The sequence below is a fragment of the Neoarius graeffei genome, chromosome 3, assembly GCF_027579695.1.
Source record: "Neoarius graeffei isolate fNeoGra1 chromosome 3, fNeoGra1.pri, whole genome shotgun sequence".
Lineage (NCBI taxonomy): Eukaryota > Metazoa > Chordata > Actinopteri > Siluriformes > Ariidae > Neoarius > Neoarius graeffei.
In genome coordinates, this window is record NC_083571.1 from 114,015,403 (window position 1) to 114,035,256 (window position 19,854).

The 19,854-nt window shown below is 42.4% G+C and overlaps 1 protein-coding gene across 2 annotated transcripts in view; it reads right to left on the reverse strand.

Moving 5' to 3' along the window:
• The window catches only part of pak6b (p21 protein (Cdc42/Rac)-activated kinase 6b), a 59,143-nt gene that overhangs the window by 35,614 nt on the left and 3,675 nt on the right, over positions 1–19,854 (reverse strand). For both annotated transcript variants that reach the window (XM_060917934.1, XM_060917933.1), the window contains exons 2-3: positions 11,097–11,200; positions 1,322–1,537 (exon numbers count right to left, since the gene is read on the reverse strand). In XM_060917934.1, coding sequence (XP_060773917.1) covers positions 1,322–1,528 — 207 coding nt within the window. In that variant the 5' untranslated portion in view covers positions 1,529–1,537; positions 11,097–11,200. The remainder of the gene's footprint in view (positions 1–1,321; positions 1,538–11,096; positions 11,201–19,854) is intronic.

Below are 19,854 nucleotides of genomic sequence, written 5' to 3' on the forward strand. Positions count from 1 at the left end.
TGAAATGTGTTTATATCATTCAGCATTAATGATGCTTTCCCAGATGTACAAGCTACCCATGTCATGTGCACTAATGCCCCCTCATACCATCACAGATGCTGCTTTTGAACTGCACACTGATAACAAGCCGGATGGTCCCTCTCCTCTTTAGCCTGGAGGACGTGGTGTCCATCATTTCTAAAAAGAATTTCTACTTTTGATTCATCAGACCTTGGGACAATTTTCCACTTCACTTCAGTCCATCGTAAAAGAGCTCGGGCCCAGAGAAGGGGGTGGGGTTTCTGGATATTGTTTATATCTGGTTTTAACTTGCATTTGTGGATGCAGTAATGAACTGTTTTCACAGACGATGGTTTTCTGAAGTGTTCCTGAGCCCATACAGTGATTTCCACTACAGACACGTGTCTGCTTTTAATGCAGTGTCTCCTGAGGGCCTGAAGATCCCAGGCATCCAGTGTCAGTTTTCAGCCTTGTCTCTTGCATACAGAGATTTCTCCAGATTCTCTGAATCTTTTCATGATATTATGTACCATAGATGATGTGATCCCCAAATTCTTTGCAATTTTACATTGAGGAATGTTATTCGTAAATTGTTGCACTGTTTGCCCACGCAGTCTTTCACAGAGCAGTGAACCCCTCCCCAACTTTACTTCTGAGATGCTCTTTTTATACCCAATCATGTTACTGACCTGTTGCCAATTAACCAAATTCGGGGTTGATTTTAGCATTACACAACTTTTTTAGTCTTTTGTTGCCCTGTCCCAACTTTTTTTGAAACGTGTTGCTGACATCAAATTCAAAATGAACAAATATTTTTCAAAAAACAATAAAATTTCTTAGTTTCAACATTTGATATGCTGTCTTTGTACTATTTTCAATGAAATATAGGGTTTCCACGATTCGCAAATCTTCACATTCTGTTTTTACTTATGTTTTACACAGTGTCCCAGCTTTTTTAGAATTGGGGTTGTAGAAAATTCTAAAGGGTTCACAAACTTTCAAGCACCACTGTACTTTATTTTCTGAGAGTGTGGAGAAACTGTAAAAAGTTTACGACAGTTAACCCTCACAATTATTGTATTTGTTTTAATCAAAGACTTGTGTATACTCTCTTAAAAAATTAACTGTCTCAACCCAAAGTTGAACTTTAACACTGACAGATATAATACATTTCCATTATAAACAAGCACAGGAAATGAATCCTCATTTTACACACACACACACACACACACACACACACACACACACACACACACACACACACAGAGTCATGGCTGCAAACTTTCTTTATGGCAAAAAAGAGAGCTTCTAAATGTTATACCTTCTCCTTCTTACGCTGTACAGATGTGATGTTGGAAGGATCCACCAAAGGCTTGGGTCTCTTTAGTGTTTCTATTATACTTTGCCATTGTGGTGGCAGTCCAACAAAACAGCCCCGAGCAGCATCATAAGACGTGTGCACCCGGTGCTCAAAGTTCTTGGGTGCAGAGATGTCTATCTTCCTCTTCTTCTTCTTCCTCCGGAACATTTTAAAGGCCTGGGAGAAACAGAAGTAAAGTCTGTTATGCTGTGTTTCCTTCATCTTCCCCAACACTCCGAGACTCCAAATGACACTGACAACACAACCTCTACTTCCGTCACAGGAAAGAAAAGAAAAAAAAATCAGAACACAAAACAAAGCAATGCCACCTAGGTGAGCCTTGAGTGAGAAGGAGGTGGAGAGAATATTACTACACACCCAGAAGAAAACACACCCCTCCATGTAAAAGTCTAGCTGATGTCTGTGGTCTGTAAACCACACAGCATTAATGAGTTATGTTTCAGGCTGCATTTGTTGAACAAAGCACCTGCTGCCTGTTCACGTTTCCCTTCCACCACTGTGCGAGACTGCCACTAATGGAGTTAATTGTACCATGACCCTGAATAACCATAACAATGGACACTGCCCTCAATGTTTCCACTGTGAAATCAATCGCTTGCCTGCTACAAATACAAGTTGATTTACAGTTTCAGTTCCTGACTGATCACATTCCTGGTGTGTTTGCAACTGCTTGTGTTTACTGGCACGGTGTTCTTATCCCAACCCAAAATAAATAATCGGTACATCTAACAGCAGACACTGTCACAAAGCAGCGTGACGGAAATCCAGACATAAAGACAAGTGAGATTAAAAACAAGTTGAAGGTATGAATCTGTGATTATTCTCATCATTACCCGATTAGGAAATTAAACAATAACTTCTTTCGAAGGTCTATGGTAATAAGATAAGCCAACGCTACACCAAAGTTCGTCTTTGTTTCATACATACTGCGTAATCCTTTGGGTTGGGAAGCATATTTAAATAACACGATGCCATCTAAAGTAATGACAGACGCTTCAGAGGTTTCACAATGGAGTATAATATGCTGATATACTGTGTCCATACCTGAATAATATCTCCAGGCTGTATCCTTGTTGAAATAGGCCAGTCAATATTTACTCACAAGTGAACATCAAATAGTGCAGAATGATCATGCAATAAAGCTACACAGGAACTAAGATAAGAGATAACAGGAAGAATTTACACAAGCCTGAAGAGTAGGTCCAAATAGGTTGCTTGAAATATAGTGTATACTTCTAAAGCTACTTCTAATACACAAGTCTAATATATAAAATAGCATACAGTTATAAACTCGTCGTAGTTTATAATTTCATTTCTAGAGTCTAGTTGTATCCAAATTAGATACTTGATGATAATAATACATGACACACTAATAAACTGTGAAAGGCCCACTATCAGTAAAACCTACATGCAGCCCCTTATATGATTTTTTTTGTGTGTGTATGTATGTACAGGGTCAAGAGTCTAATACAACCCTGATGTGCATAGTACTTGAAAATTAAAGCATTATTATTCATCATTAATATATACCAAACCAGCAGCCCCTAAAGTAAACCATAAGTAACTCAGTCATGACATTTTAAAATGTTAACAATAGTTTTCTAATTTAAGCACAGGCATTCATGAGTCATAACTGTTTCGCAGTAGGACGCCTTATGTTATAACGAATAGCAAGCAACAATTAGGTTACATGAGTGATGAAAAAAATTTAATTACAGTTACTATCTACACTTACCGGCCTGGGTGTGACTTTAAACTGCAACCGGTGGTGAGTCTCAGGTCCAGGAGGACTTGAGCATTGGGGAAAGTGGAGTTACCCCTTAATCACCATTGCTCCCAGGTCTGCTCTAACCTGGAGTGGTAGCACCTGCCTGGGTTCCAGCTATGGATTAAATAGTACAATCACATCACCAATAATGCGCTGGCAGCAGGGCGCTTTTCGGTGGAATGTGGCAGATGAACCCAACAGGGTCAATGGCACACCACCAGATGGCATGTGGAAGAGCCACTCAAACGGCCAATGGATGACATCACTCAGCAAGTCAGTTGTCACTGCGGGGCAACTTCTATACCCGTCAGTTCTGTGGCACTTTTGTGCACCACTTGGCATCAGGTCTGGAGGTCCAGAGAGACAACACGATGGGGGCACAACATCGTTTGTCTTACCTTACTGTGCAAGGCGCTTCGTTAGGAGAGGAGAATAGTATACAAGAGCTCACGAGGCCAGGCATTCCATGGCGGTTTGCCCGGGCCGTTTGTGCCGCCGCTGCGGGCGACTCTGTCGCTCTGGTGTGGGCCTCGCGGCCCATCTGAGTTTCTGTACATCCTAATGAAGCAATCATCATCGCCAGCAATGGACAGCCGCCAACGATGACACTCATCGGCTACTATATTAGGAACACCCCTATATCCACCTACTGTTTTATGCAGTTCTCTAATCAGTCGATCCCTCGACAGCAGCACGATGCGTAAAATCATGCAGATACAAATCAAGAGCTTCAGTTAATGTTCAAACATCAGAACGGGAAAAATTGTGATCTCAAAGTATGACTTTCTTTCACTGTGGCATGGGTGTTCGTTTGAGCCAGATGGACTGGTTTGAGTATTTCAGAAACTGCTGATCTCCTGGGGTTTTCACACACAGCAGTCTCTAGAGTTTACACAGAATGGTGTGAAAAAACACTGAGTGAGTAAGCGACAGTTCTGTGGGTGGAAACAAACGCCTTGTTGATAAGAAAGGGTCAGAGGAAAATGGACAGATTGGTTCGAGCTGCCAGGAAAGATATAGCAACGCTTTACAACTGTGGTGTGCAGAAAAGCATCTCAGCATGCAACAGCAGAAGACCACATTGTGTTCCACTCCTGCAGCCAAGAACAGGGATCTTAGGCTACATCCACACGACAATGGCAACGAGATTTTTTTTTTTAAATGGGCAACGGATCAGTAAAATATCAGGTTCATATGGCAACGCAATGCTTGCTGAAAACGATGCAATACACATGCCACACCTCTACGTGCACTGTAAGACGGTCCCATCGGAAACACCAGAACAATAGAAGAAGTAGACGCATGCGCATAAACCCCTTCTTCTGTAGCATCAGCCACATAAAGTTTTGATTATTAATCAGTAGCGTAAAACGAAAGACGCGGAAAGAGGAATGAATGGGGGTAGATGGAAGCCGGTACGCCAACATTCTGATATCCTCCAGAATTCTTTAATGGTCCGGAATAAATTGAATGCTACACGTTGATGGATTACTTTGTTCTTCTATGCCCTTTTTGAGGAATGTATTGTCGGACTTAAACCAACATCTGAAGAGGTGAGATCGCTCCTTTTTTTCCCATTTTTGCTGGCAGGATTGTTTTTGTTTTTGGAAAGCGCAGTGTTTGGACTAAAGACTCTGCCCTAAGGGCTATTCTCTCTCTCTCTCTCTCTGTCTCTCTCTCTCTCTCTCTCTCACTTTGCACCATTACACAATAAATATTCACAGTGAAAATATTTTGTAAGCGCATTTCATGAACCAAGTTATAGGATTTGTTGACAACTCGCATCGAGTTCGTTACACTTCTACCCGGCGTGAAGCACTCAGTCATGTGGTTGTGACGTCATCGTAAACAAATCCGTTCTACTCATCCAGACAAATTCGCAACGGTGCCGTTGCCAGATTTTTTCACTCTGGAACCCGTTCTCAAAAGATTTCATTTTGGGGCACCCAAAACGCCGGTGCCGTGTGGACGCCAGGCCGAAAGGATAAACAATTTTATCAGATTCACCTGAATCCGTTGCCGTGTGGACAGGGCCTTAGAATCAAGAACAAGTTCCTATTAAAGTGGCCGGTGAGTGTATATACAATTTAGAGTTTTAGTTTTATGATGCTATTTTTTAAAAACTACCAACTTGTCAGATTAGAAGAAAACAATAAGCAATAACATAAAATGTTCTGAACGGGTTAATAGAGTAAATAAATTGCAGTGCTGATTCAGAAGTACATGAACACCTGACTGGAATATTATAAGACAAATAACTCAATCCAAATCCTGCTTTTTTCCAGAAATTTTTCTTCTTGAAGTATATTCTTTAAACTTAATAAGAATTAATCAGCAAAAATGCAGTGTGGTAATTTGAGGACTGAACTTTCCCCATCAGAATTAGTTAAGTGCTAAAAGAAAAAAGTTCAGTCTTTATAATCACAAAACCCAACTTTGTTCACTTATAATAATACAATTATTAATTAATAATGAATTAATAAATCATTAAACCACTGAGACAAACTGCTTCATACATAATTACATTTGTTTCCTTTGAGCTTGGACACTGACCCTAATTAAAACCAATTAATTTATTAATCTTTAGCACCCACTTTATCCTGATCAGGGTTGCGATGGATCTGGATCCTACCCCAGAAATACAGGGTGTGATGTGGAGAAACACCCTGAATGGGATGCCCGTCCATCATAGGGCTTCAAGCTCACATTTGCACACTTATTTACCTTTGGGACAATTTAGTGGAGACAGTCCACTTACTGGTATGTGTGAATCCTGTGGAAACTTACACAGACAGAGGGGAAATGTGAAAAATTCTACAGACTTTAAACTTCTTTCCACTAGTGATGCTCAAACTTTGGTCCACTCCTTCATTACGTCCCGCCGAGATTATTGCAACTCCCTTCTCAGTGGCCTCCCTACTAAATTCCTTCAAAGGCTTTAATACATTCAGAACTCTGCAGCGATACTCCTCCCTCACCCATACCAAACGACCTGCTCATATCACTCCCATTCTTTCTCAGCTTCACTGGCTACCTGTTCTCTCCCGTTTTAAGTATAAAATCCTACTACTCACCTTCAAAGACCTCCATAACCTTGCTCCTCCTTACATCTGTGACCTTCTGACCCCTTACACTTCATCCCGCTCTCTCAGATCCTCTAGCCATAATCTCTTTGCTGTTCCCCGCACCAGACTCTCTACCTTGGGTGGCAGGTCCTTCAACACCAATGGCCCCAAGCTCTGGAAGTCCCTCCCTCAACCCCGCCGTGACTGCTTTTCTTTTCCTTTCTTCAAATCTCATCTCAAAACCTCTGTTTCATGAACACTTCACCACCACCACCACCGCTGCATAAACTTACCATTCTTTAGCAACTTTTTTTGTGTATTCTGTTTTCTTTGACCTATATAAAGCAACCTTGAGTTTGAGAAAGGCACTATATAAATGTAACATCATAATTATTATTATTATTATTAGTAGTAGTAGTATCAACCCAAGCTCAGGTTCAAAACAGGGATCTTGTGGCTATGAGACAGCAAAACGACCTGCTGCACGACTCCCTAATTCAAACCATGAGCTATATGTAGTGACTTATAAAGTGAAAAGTGATGTACTCTATCAGTTAGTGTTTGAAAGAGCGTAGGAGAGAACGGGGAGCTTGGGACGAGTTTTCAGCTTTTGTAGACTGTGTGAAATTCTTTGCAGGTAGCGTCACATTCATATTGCATTACAGAGTGTTTACTATACCCTCTTACAACAACATTAGTTTCTCGGCTTGTCACATATACTGGCCTTCAGTCTTCACTTTTTCTTTTATTCATTTTTGTGCGGAGACTTGAGACATTGAGGGGAGATAATGGGACATTATGTTGGGAAACATGAAACAGAAATAAAATACCTAGGCCTATATGTTTAATTTTTTTTATTTATTATCAAAATTTGCAACATATGTCATTGGCTGTCCATCACTAGTGATGATGACCGCTTCATTAGGATGTGCAGAAATGCAGATGGGCCACGAGTCCCGCACCAGAGCGATAGAGCCGTCCACAGCAGTGGCACGAATGGCCTGGATGGAATGCCTGGCCTCGTGAGCTCTTGTATACAATTCTCCTCTCCTAACGAAGCGCCTTGCACAGTAAGGTATGACAAACGACGTCGTGCCCCCATCGTGTTGTCTCTCTGGACTTCCAGACTTGATGCCAAGTGGTGCACAAAAGTGCCACAGAACTGATGGGTATGGAAGTTCCCCCATAGTGACAACTGACTTGCCGAGTGATGCCATCTGTTGGCCGTTTGAGCGGCTCTTCCGCATGCCATCTGGTGGTGCACCATTGACCCTGTTGGGTTCATCTGCCACATCACACTGAAAAGTGCCCTGCTGCCAGCGCCTTATTGATGATGTACTGTTGAACCCATAGCTGGAACCCAGGCAGGTGCTACCACTCTGGGTCCGAGCGTTCCTGGGAGCAATGGTGATTAAGGGGTAACTCCACTTTCCCCAATACTCAAGTCCTCCTGGACCTGAGACTCACCACTGGTTGCAGTTTAAAGTCATATCCATATGTAATATATGAATTGGATGAACACACAATGCTGGTACAGTGATAGAAAAATGTCAGTTTACCCAAAACCTGACTTGACAAAACAGCTCCATTCTCAAGAAGGATGAAATAAGCTTAATCCTCATGCAGGGACATGCCCACATTTTCAACATTTTTTTTTTAACTTTTATATTTGTAAACCATGAGAAAAAAAATCTGTAACATCATGAACTGTCCCAACTCTTCCCATCCGGCCATTTTGAAAAAATCCTTAAATGTTTTTTTCCGCAGAATTTAAGTTTAATAAATAATACTCATCTCATCTCATTATCTGTAGCCGCTTTATCCTGTTCTACAGGGTCGCAGGCAAGCTGGAGCCTATCCCAGCTGACTACGGGCGAAAGGCGGGGTACACCCTGGACAAGTCGCCAGGTCATCACAGGGCTGACACATAGACACAGACAACCATTCACACTCACATTCACACCTACGCTCAATTTAGAGTCACCAGTTAACCTAACCTGCATGTCTTTGGACTGTGGGGGAAACCGGAGCACCCGGAGGAAACCCACACAGACACGGGGAGAACATGCAAACTCCACACAGAAAGGCCCTCGCCGGCCACGGGGCTCGAACCCGGACCTTCTTGCTGTGAGGCGACAGCGCTAACCACTACACCACCGTGCTGCCCCATAAATAATACTATGTATGGTAATTCTAGGCTACATAATTTAATTCCTAATGAATCCCAAATTCATCAGTGTACACTACACCATAGAATGGAGGTGAAGGTGAAGTAGAAAATACAAGTTCTGGTTGACAAAAATATTGAACTGTACAGACCTTGCTGCAGTGTCCATCTTCAAAAGGAAATAGGTTACTCTAAGGGGCAACATCTAACTTGTGATGTAATTTAAAACCTGACTGGTTGAAATTAAGTTCTGGGAATACAAGCTGTCCCAAGTCTCCCCTGTCCCAAGTCTCCCTGTTCTCCCCTACACTAACATGAGAATCCCATGGGCAAAGCTAAGAATTCTGGGTCCCTTGAAGAAAAAAAATGGTCCAATCACCCCATCCCACTCAAGTCAAGTTTATTTTTATAGCGCTGTGAATAATTGACATGGTCACAAAGCAGCTTTACAGAATTTTAATGACTTTAAACATGAGCTAATTTGATCCCTGATTTATCCCCAATGAGCACGCCTGGGCGGCACGGTGGTGTAGTGGTTAGTGCTGTCGCCTCACAGCAAGAAGGTCCGGGTTCGAGCCCCGTGGCCGGCGAGGGCCTTTCTGTGCCGAGTTTGCATGTTCTCCCCGTGTCCGCGTGGGTTTCCTCCGGGTGCTCCGGTTTCCCCCACAGTCCAAAGACATGCAGGTTAGGTTAACTGGTGACTCTAAATTGACCGTAGGTGTGAATGTGAGTGTGAATGGTTGTCTGTGTCTATGTGTCAGCCCTGTGATGACCTGGCGACTTGTCCAGGGTGTACCCCGCCTTTCACCCGTAGTCAGCTGGGATAGACTCCAGCTTGCCTGCGACCCTGTAGAACAGGATAAAGCGGCTTGGGATAATGAGATGAGATGAGATGAGCACGCCTGTGGCGGAGGTGACAAGGAAAAACTCCCTCAGACGACATGAGAAAGAAACCTCGAGAGGAACCAGACTCAAAAGGGAACCCATCCTCATTTGGGTGAAAACAGACAACGTGATTATAACAGTTTTAACATGAAGTCTGTTTCATTGATGGAAACTTGAGTGCAAAACTGTTCATGACAACTGCAGTCCTAAAATTAGCAAGTCAAATGTAGTCCTCAGCCATAAAAGCATTACTGTACTGTAAGTCTCCAGACAATCATCTTAAGACTTGTGTTTCAGCATCCTTATCTACCTCTGGACGCTGGACTATTGAGGGCTGTTTGTCACTTATGACATTCCTGTTGAATACATATGTCTATACTCACTGTCCACTTTATTAGGAGCAACTGCACATTTAAGTATTTATCTCATCTCATCGCATTATCTCTAGCCGCTTTATCCTGTTCTACAGGGTTGCAGGCGAGCTGGAGCCTATCCCAGCTGACTACGGGTGAAAGGCGGGGTACACCCTGGACAAGTCGCCAGGTCATCACAGGGCTGACACATAGACACAGACAACCATTCACACTCACATTCACACCTACGCTCAATTTAGAGTCACCAGTTAACCTAACCTGCATGTCTTTGGACTGTGGGGGAAACCGGAGCACCCGGAGGAAACCCACGCGGACACGAGGAGAACATGCAAACTCCACACAGAAAGGCCCTCGCCGGCCCCGGGGCTCGAACCCGGACCTTCTTGCTGTGAGGCAACAGCGCTAACCACTACACCACCGTGCCGCCCCTGTATTTATCTAATCAGCCAATTATTTGGCACCAGCACAATGCAAAAAATTATTCAGACAGAGGTCAAGCGCTTCAGGTAATGTTCACGTCAAACATCAGAATGAAGAAAAGCTGATTTCTATGACTTTGATTGTAGCATATTTGATCATGGCGTACATAGTGGTACTGGAAACTGAAATTATATCATCTAATATTCATCTTTTGATCTCGCACCCAAATATCTTCAATGTATAGCAAAAACAAAAAGAATTTGCCTTGCTGTTCCAATACTTCAGAAGGGACTGTATTAGTTTAGGGAGATTTTAAAGTGCATATTCTGGACCAATTTTGGGTTTTTTTAAATATGAAAGTATGTCCCTTTACACACTCATCCAGAAGGGTAATTTTGCACAAGGCCATCTGTCTACAGCAGAAAAAAATAAAATAGCAAAACACATCTGGGAAACTCCCAAGGGAGTCTGGAGCCAGATTCGTGACGTCACCTGCGGAAGCGCCAGCAGGCTGCGAGAGCTTTGCACGGTTTCAGTGCACAGCCTGTGTAGACCAAGCGCTCCCATTTCTCTCTCATTGTCCGGTCTTTTGGAAAACGATGAGTACTAATCCCATCGTGATTGGTGTTGCTACACCTTCCTACGATACATCTGTTAACCATTTTAATAATTACGCGATAACGTTGAAGAAATTTGCAGAAAACCACCAGGTCGTTTTCTCATAAACAAACCAGCGCTGACGTAGGATTCAGAAGGAGGCGTCCCGCAGATGACGTCACGAAAATCAATGTTTCCCAGGAAATCCAAATGCCAAGTTTTTTCAGAGGTGGACCAATTCGCCTCAAATGGCTCGATTTCAACTGAATTTTTCTGGTATTGCGGAAGGTAAAAAAATTACACAAAATGCAAAATGTGACAGATATTTGACCAAAGTTTAATATAAAATAGGAGAATTACATTGATCTCGCTCCTGAATTTACCCGTGATATGCACTTTAAGGTAGGTGGATGGAGGACAAATACTAATGAAGCCTTACCTCTGTGTTCCTGTTGGCCACAGATGATCTTTAGTGTTGGAAGACTTTCACTCTGTTCACATCAAGCCATTATGCTTTTCTTCGTGCAACCCGAACATCGTCATCTATAAGGCAAAGTTGCATGGTGTAAACAAAATCTGCATTTCTGTATGTTGACCTGAAATAGAAGCATGTTGAACGGTATGGAGAGAGCTTAGTCTAGAGAGGTTAGCACCGCCACCTCACATCAAGACGGTTCTGAGTTCGAACCTTGCAGCTGACAGGGGTCTTTCTGTGGAAAGTTTGCATGTTCTTCCTGTGCCTGTGTGGGTTTCCTCAAAGTGCTCCGTTTTCCTCCCACAGTCCAAAGACATGCAGATTAGATCAACTGGCTACTCTAAACTGCCCATAGACCCCTTGCACTGATGTCACACTTACGTTAGCAACCGTTGCTACCCTTGTCCTGGGGGACAAGCGAATTTTGTTTACTTACCGAAGACAAGCGATATTGAAGATGTCAGACGTCTGTAGTTTGAAGAAAACTACAGCTAAAAAAAGCTTTACTACACGATTACTTGGATAATCTCAGTCAGAAAGAAGTCAGATAGATATACGCAGAAATTAGAGTTTATTAGTGGTTATGATCTGTACAAAATTCCTTAAAATGATTGGAGTGATGGGTGGCACGGTGGCGTAGTGGTTAGCGCTGTCGCCTCACAGCAAGAAGGTCCTGGGTTCGAGCCCCGGGGCCGGCGAGGGCCTTTCTGTGTGGAGTTTGCATGTTCTCCCCGTGTCCGCGTGGGTTTCCTCCGGGTGCTCCGGTTTCCCCCACAGTCCAAAGACATGCAGGTTAGGTTAACTGGTGACTCTAAATTGACCATAGGTGTGAATGGTTGTTTGTGTCTATGTGTCAGCCCTGTGATGACCTGGCGACTTGTCCAGGGTGTACCCCGCCTTTCGCCCGTAGTCAGCTGGGATAGGCTCCAGCTTGCCTGCGACCCTGTAGGACAGGATAAAGCGGCTACAGATAATGAGAGAGATTGGAGTGATGAAGATTTGTGGCCTAGCGTTACCTACACAGATGTTGGAATGTACCTTCTTACTGTATTTTCTCTGTTTAAAATTTTTTTTTAATTATCATTTGCTGGAAGAGAAGAACAGGGACGATTGAGAATCGAGCAGCTGTGGTTTGTTTATACTCGATACTAAAACTTGTAGCATCCTAGCAACCACTGCAAAGAAACATACAAAAAGCTCAAAAGTGCCTGCCTACCCAGGCATAAAGATACAGGATTTATCTTGTAGTATCTTGATCTCCAGATCTTTTACCCGGCCACGTATAAAAACCTTGGACGCCTCTATGCTCTTCCAGGTTTTCATCTGTTTGTCTGTGGAGAATGATGTCTGCAGCACCAGGGAGTTTAAGATGTTGGGGAACTCAACAGGTGGATAATTTTCCAACTCGTAGAAAAAAAATCTTTCTTTGCTCCATCGCAAAGAGCAACTTTCTGAAGGTATCTTGACCGTGCATTGGCCTCTAAACTGCAAAAATAGTCAGAGACGGTTTCACTAGCTCTTTACATGCTGACGGCCAGATTGGTTTGTCTGACCACCACTTCATTCACCGGAAGTAAACTCTCAAGCAAAAGTCACGTGACTGAATACAACCTATATTCTATTCCAGGTTAACCACTCACAAAGAACGACTGAAAAACCTTTAACTCTGTGGCTTGTCAGTGAAAAAAATGGCAAGATGGTGGCTAGGATGCATCAGTTGCCCTCACTTTCATAAAATCTGATGCATTTTTGTTTGGGTGTTCCTTTTCACCAATAAAGACATCCTGTAAAATTTTTTGACCATATTCAAAAGTCTAATGGTGGCACCATGAGGTTCATTTTTTGCCAAAAAACTCTTATTTTATGTTTTCGCGTAAGGTTTGAATCACAATGTTGGACTCCATTTATTGATTTCTTGTGACCCAGAGATCATGTTAAGAACCTTTGCAAGGGATTGAGAAGCATTAATGTGATTCATAATACATTTGTATTGTTTAAAAGTAGTTGAACAATGATTCAATGAACAGCTAAAACTCAAACTGTGCTTGATAATATATTTAGAATATGTATTAAAAATGTGGATCTAAGATATTTGGTATACTCTATAAGGTGCCATAATGTTTCATGAAAAGTGATCGAAATTTTGTCATAAAAGTCATAAAATAGCAGCTTTTTTCCATAACTTTGAGCTCCTGGTGCCACCATTAAACTTTTGAATGTTGTCAAAATATTTCACCCAGTGTGTTTTCTTACCAAAAGGAACATAAAAACAAAACTGCATCATGATCGGAGGAACTTTTCATTTTTAGGGGGCAACTGATGCACCCTAATGGTGGCCGCACACTGCGATGTACGGCAGGCCTTGAGAGAGCTGTTCTCACATAGCATCGTTGCTCGAAGCTGGAGTGAAACAAAGGGATTTACTGACAGTTACAGATAAAAAGGTGTACTGGGTTCTTCCTACTTCTGTGAAAAACGTCTCCTACTCCCAGATCAGAGATATTTCCTTTCCAAATAAATGCCCAAGTCAAGTTTCTAAGCCACAATCAGAAGTTCAATCAAAGTTCCAGGGAGACAGTAATACCTTTTATCTTTTTCTGTCTTTGAATGATTGAAACAACCAAAAAATATCACAAAAATGAACCATATTTTTTTTAAAGATTTTTTTGGGGCTTTTTCACCTTTATTGGATAGGACAGTGTAGAGACAGGACAGGAAATGATCGGGAGAGAAAGACGGGGAGGGATCGGGAAATGACCTCGGGTCGGAATCGAACCCGGGTCCCCGGATTTATAGTATGGCGCCTTAGCCACCTGAGCCACAACGCCCCCCCCCAAAAAAAATTAACCATATTTAAGACAGATTAAGCCTTGCTTACAGGAAAGCCGGTGTCTGGTTGTCCCCCAGGAGAAATTATCACATGATGCGTGACGTCACGCAAAAGGGGTCTATTGGTGTGAATGTGAGTGTAAATGTTTGTTTGTCTCTGTGTTAGCCCTGTGATAGTTTGGTGACCTGCCCAGGGTGTACCCTGCCTCTCACCCGAAGTCAGTTGGGATTGGCTCCAGCTTCCCCCACGACCCTGACAGATGAGCAGTATACAGTGGATATAAAAACTCTACACACCCCATTAAAATGATATATTTTTACATCAGAAAAACCTGAGACCACGATAAATCATTTCAAAACTTTTCCCACCTTTAATGTGACCTATAACCTGTACAATTCAATTGAAAAACAAACAAATCTGTTTGGGGGAAAAACATAAAAAATAAAAAATGTACAATAAGCTGGTTGCATAAGTGTGCACACCCTGAAACTAATACTTTGTTGAAGCACCTTTTGATTGAATTACAGCATTCAGTCTTTTTGGGTCGGAGTCTATCAGCCTGCCACATCTAGACTTGGCAATATTTGCCCACTCTTCCTTGCAAAAGCGCTCCAAATCTGTCAGATTGCGAGGGCATCTCTTGTGCGCAGCCCTCTTCAGGTCACCCCACAGATTTTCAATTGGATTTAGGTCTGGGCTCTGACTGGGCTATTCCAGAACTTTAATTTCCTTCTGGTAAAGACATTCTTTTGTTGATTTCAGTGTATGCTTGGGGCCACTGTCGTGCTGAAAGATGAAATTCCTCTTCATCTTCAGCTTTCTAGCAGACAACTGAAAGTTTTGGGCCAAAATTGATGAGTATTTTGAACTGCTTCTCCAGCTTGACTAAAGCCCCTGTTCCAGCTAAAGAAAAACAACCCCAAAACATGATGCTGCCACCACCATGCTTCACCGTGGGTATGGGGTTCTTTTGGTGATGCGCAGTGTTGTTTTTGCGCCAAACATACCTTTTGGAATTGTGGCCAAAAAGTTCAACCTTGGTTTCATCAGACCATAACACATTTTCCCACATGCTTTTGGGAGAGTTGATGTATTTTTTTGCAAAATTTAGCCAGGCCTGGATGTTTTTCTTTGACCCTACGTCATAGTCCAGACATATGGAGAATACGGGAGATTGTTGTCACATGTAGTAAACAACCAGTACTTGCCAGAAATTCCTGCAGCTCCTTCACTGTTGCTGTAGGCCTCTCGGCAGCCTCCCTGACCAGTTTTCGTCTTGTCTTTTCATCAATTTTGGAGGGACGTCCAGTTCTTGGTAATGATAGTATTGTCCCATATTTTCTCCACTTCTTGATGACGGTCTTCACTGTGCTCCATGGTATATTTAATGCCATGGAAATGTTTTTGTCCCCTTCTCCTGACTGATACCTTTCAACAATGAGATCCCTTTGATGCTTTGTAAGCTCTCTGTGAACCCTGGCTTTTGCTGGAGGAGGCAACTGAGTAAATGTCTGAACTTTATTTGGGGTTAATCAGAGTCATTTTAATTGATGGCAGGTGTGAACCCAAAAAGACTGAATGCTGTAATTAAATCAAAAGGTGCTTCAACAAAGTATTAGTTTAAGGGTGTACACACTTATGCAACCAGCTTATTGTACATTTTATATTTTTTTATGTTTTTCCCCCAAACAGATTTGTTTGTTTTTCAATTGAATTGTACAGGTTATAGGTCACATTAAAGGTGGGAAAAGTTTTGAAATTATTTATCGTGGTCTCATTTTTTACATCAGAAAAACCGATCATTTTAACGGGGTATGGACACTTTTTATATCCACTGTAGATAACAGATGGATGGATTGAATATTTGCAAATACATGTATTAATGTTCACCGGTTATCCTTCCTTGGACCACTTTTGGTAGGTACTAACAAGATGTGCCATTTTGGAGATGCTCAGACCCAGTCATCTAACCATCACAATTTGGCCTTTGTCAAAGTTGCTCAGATCCTTACCCTCACCCATTTTTCCTGCTTCCAACACATCAACTTCAAGAACTGACTGTTCTCTTGCTGTCTAATATATCCCACCCCTTAACAGGTGCCACTGTAATGAGACAAATAACAGTTATTCCACGAAATCGAGTCGTACATGAGCTGATAGCCGATGAGGTGTCGCGTCAAGTTGGCTATCAGCCATGTACGACAAGATTGAGTGGAATAATTGTTTTATTCTATCCACATTCACTGGATTTTGAGAGAGCTTTTTTTTTGCAAATCTGATAAATAAAAACTTTATACAAAACTTTTCTCTACTCATTGTATATGAGCTGATAGCTGAGTAGTAGAGTAGCCGATTAGAGCACGCGACTGCTCATATCCAGTCAATGTGGATAGAATAATCAAATGTTACTTACTTTACCTAGGCAACATGGTGGTGTAGTAGTTAGCACTGTCGCCTGCCTCACAGCAAGAAGGTTCTGGGTTCGAGCCCAGTGGCCGACGGGAGCCTTTCTGTGTGGAGTTTACGTGTTCTCCCCGTGTCCACGTGGGTTTCCTCCGGGTGCTCCGGTTTCCCCCACAGTCCAAAGACATGCAGGTTAGGTTAACTGGTGGATCTAAATTGACCGTAGGTGTGAATGTTAGTGTGAATGGTTGTTTTTCTCTATGTATCAGCCCTGTGATGATCTGGTGACTTGTCCAGGGTGTACCTTGCCTCTCACCCATAGTCAGCTGAGATAGGCTCCAGTTTGCTCGTGACCCTGCACAGGATAAGTGGTTATGGATAATGGATGGATGGATGGATGTTTTGCTGCTATGAGCTGGTATAATGAACCAATATGAGCACTCAAGAGAGAAAAGTAATATGGCGAATCACCTGGCCATTGAGACGCAATACTGCAGCAGCCAAACTGGTTTAGCCTCACATTATCTACTGAGAAATTATAGATCAAGGTCTCTCTTGCCTGATGTGAACCCTACTGAAGACTGATGAACTGATGAAGGCATTCCACATGCACAAAGTACAGCATGGAACCTTGAAAAATTCATCAAGGAAATTTAATACAATATGAAGGAGTGGTCAAAGCCACTTCGACTGGAGTCGCTAACCTTTTAAACATTACAGGAAAAGGCTCAGTGCTGTTATTTTCTCTGTAATTGGGGTTGGCAATAATTTTAAAACCAGTCTTTTGTAGGAAAAACATATCTATAATATTCTTAATATGTTTAAAATATGCTTCAAATATCATTCATCACGTGCTTTTATGAAGGATGTCAATAATTCTGAAGCTGATTGAAGGGAGAACAAGAAAAAAAATACCCAAGGTATTGTGAACTCAACCAAGGTGTACTAAATTTTCCTTCATAGATGCTGAAACGTCGAACACACTCATGTCCTCATTTAGAATCTAGGTGGGTCTTGTCCATAATAACAACACAAAATGCTACAAAGTTGTGCTCACTATCTGACTACCAATCGTCAAATTCTACTGGTAAGCAAGCTGCCTTAAAACAAATAAGATCACTGTGTACTACCCAGCGAATTAAGTCCTGCAAAAGAAGTCGGTTTATAGAGACGACTAAGCACCTACCTGTTATTAAGGGTTACTTCTCCATTATGATAGCCCAAGGACACTTATATGAACTTTACCCTGGATCAATTCAGGTCAAAATATTTTTTGTCTATGTCTATCCAAATTCCAAAAGTGCTATAAATATTGGCATCCCACAGCCCATCCTGGTAGAGTGCCTTGGAAAGGTATTCATCCCCCTTGGTGTTTGTCCCGTTTTGTCGCATTACAAGCTGGAATTAAAATGGATTTTTGGAGGGTTAACACCATTTGATTTACACAACATGCTGACCACTTTAAAGGTACACATTATTGTTTTATTGCAACACAAACAATAATTAAGATGAAAAAACAGAAATCTGGAGTGTGCATAAGTATTCACCCCCTTTCGTATGAAACCCCTAAATACGTAAGAGCTGGTCCAACCAATTCACTTCATAAGTCTCGTAATTAGTTGATTAAGATCCACCTGAGTGCAATCAAAGTGTCACATGATCCGTCACATCATCTTCTTTTGGCTGCTTCTGATTAGGGGTCCCCACAGCGGATCTTTCGTCTCCATTGCTCCCTGTCTTCCGCATCCTTCTCTACCACACCTGCCACTTTCATGTCCTCTGTCACCACATCGATGCATCTCCTCTTTGGCCTTCCTCATTTTCGTTTGCCTGGCAGCTCCATCCTCAACATTCTCCTTCCAACATGCTCTGCATCTCTTCTCAGGATGTGCCCATACCATCTCAGTCTCATCTCTCTTAGCTTAATTCCCAAGCTCTCCACATGTGCTGTCCCTCATCCTGTTCAACCTCCCGTCGCAAACCTTAACATCCTCAACTCCGCCACCTCCAACTTTGCCTCCTGTCTCTTCATTAAGGGTACGGTCTCCAATCCATACATCACAGCTGGTCTCACTACTGTCTTATACAGCTTACCTTTCACTTTTGGTGGGACTTTCTTATCACAAATGACTCCCGAAATCCTTCTCCACCCTGCCTGCACTCTCTTTCTCACCTCACTATCGCAGCCCCCATTTTCCTGCACAGTTGACCCCAGGTACTTGAATTCACCAACTTTCTTTACATCTGCTCCTTGCATCTTCACTACACTCTCATCTCCATTCTCAATGATGCACATGTATTCTGTTTTGCTCCTGCTCGCTTTCATTCCTCTTCGTTCCAATGCATACCTCCATCTCTCCAAACCCAACTCAACCTCCTTTCTACTTTCACCACGTATCACGATATCATCCGCAAACATCATGTTCCATGGTGACTCTTGCCTCACTTCGTCCGTCAAGCTATCCATCACTATGGCAAACAAAAAAGGACTCAAAGCAGATCCTTGATGGAGTCCCACCTTCACCTTGAACCTTTCAGTCGTTCCAACTGCACACCTCACTGCTGTTTCACTGTTCTCATACATGTCTTGCACCACTCTGATATACTCCTCATTCACTCCACTCTTTCTCATACAATATCATAACTCATCTCTTGGCACTCTATCGTATGCCTTCTCCAGATCTACAAACACACTTTCTCTGGCCTTTTCTGTACTTCTCCATTAACATTCTTAGAGCAAAAATTGCATCCGACGTGCTCTTCCTTGGCATAAACCCAACTGCTGTTCACAGATTGCTACCTCTCTTCTCAATCTCGCCTCCAATACCCTTTCCCATAGCTTCATGGTGTGGCTCATCAATTTTATTCCTCTGTAATTACTGCAGCTCTGTACATCTCCCTTATTCTTGTATATTGGGACTAGCACACTCTTTCTCCATTCGTTTGGCATTTTCTCATTCTCTAGGATCTTATTAAACAATCTCGTTAGGAACTCCACAGCCGTCTCACCCAAACATCTCCAAGCCTCAATCGGGATACCATCTGGTCCGACTGCTTTCCCAGTCTTCATTCTTTTCATGGCTGCCCTCACCTCATCCTTACTAACCAACTCTGCTTCCTGATTTGCTGTCTCCAATGAATCTGACCTTTTCTCTCTTGGATTCTCCTCATTTAATAAATCCTCAAAGTACTCTTTCCACCTTCTTAATACACTCTCTTTGTCAGCACATTTCCATTTTCATCTTTCATCACTCTTACCTGCTGTACATCCCTCGCGTCCCTGTTTCTCTGCCTAGCTAGTCTGTACAGGTCTTTCTCTCCTTCGTTGGTCTCCAGTCTTTCGTACAACCCCTGGTATGCATCTGCTTTTGCCTTCGCTACCGCTCTTTTTGCCTTCTGTCTCGTCTCTCTGTATAACCGCCTGCTTTCCTCATCTCTCTGCTCGTCCCAATTCTTCTTTGCTAGCCTCTTTTCTTTTATAATTTCCTG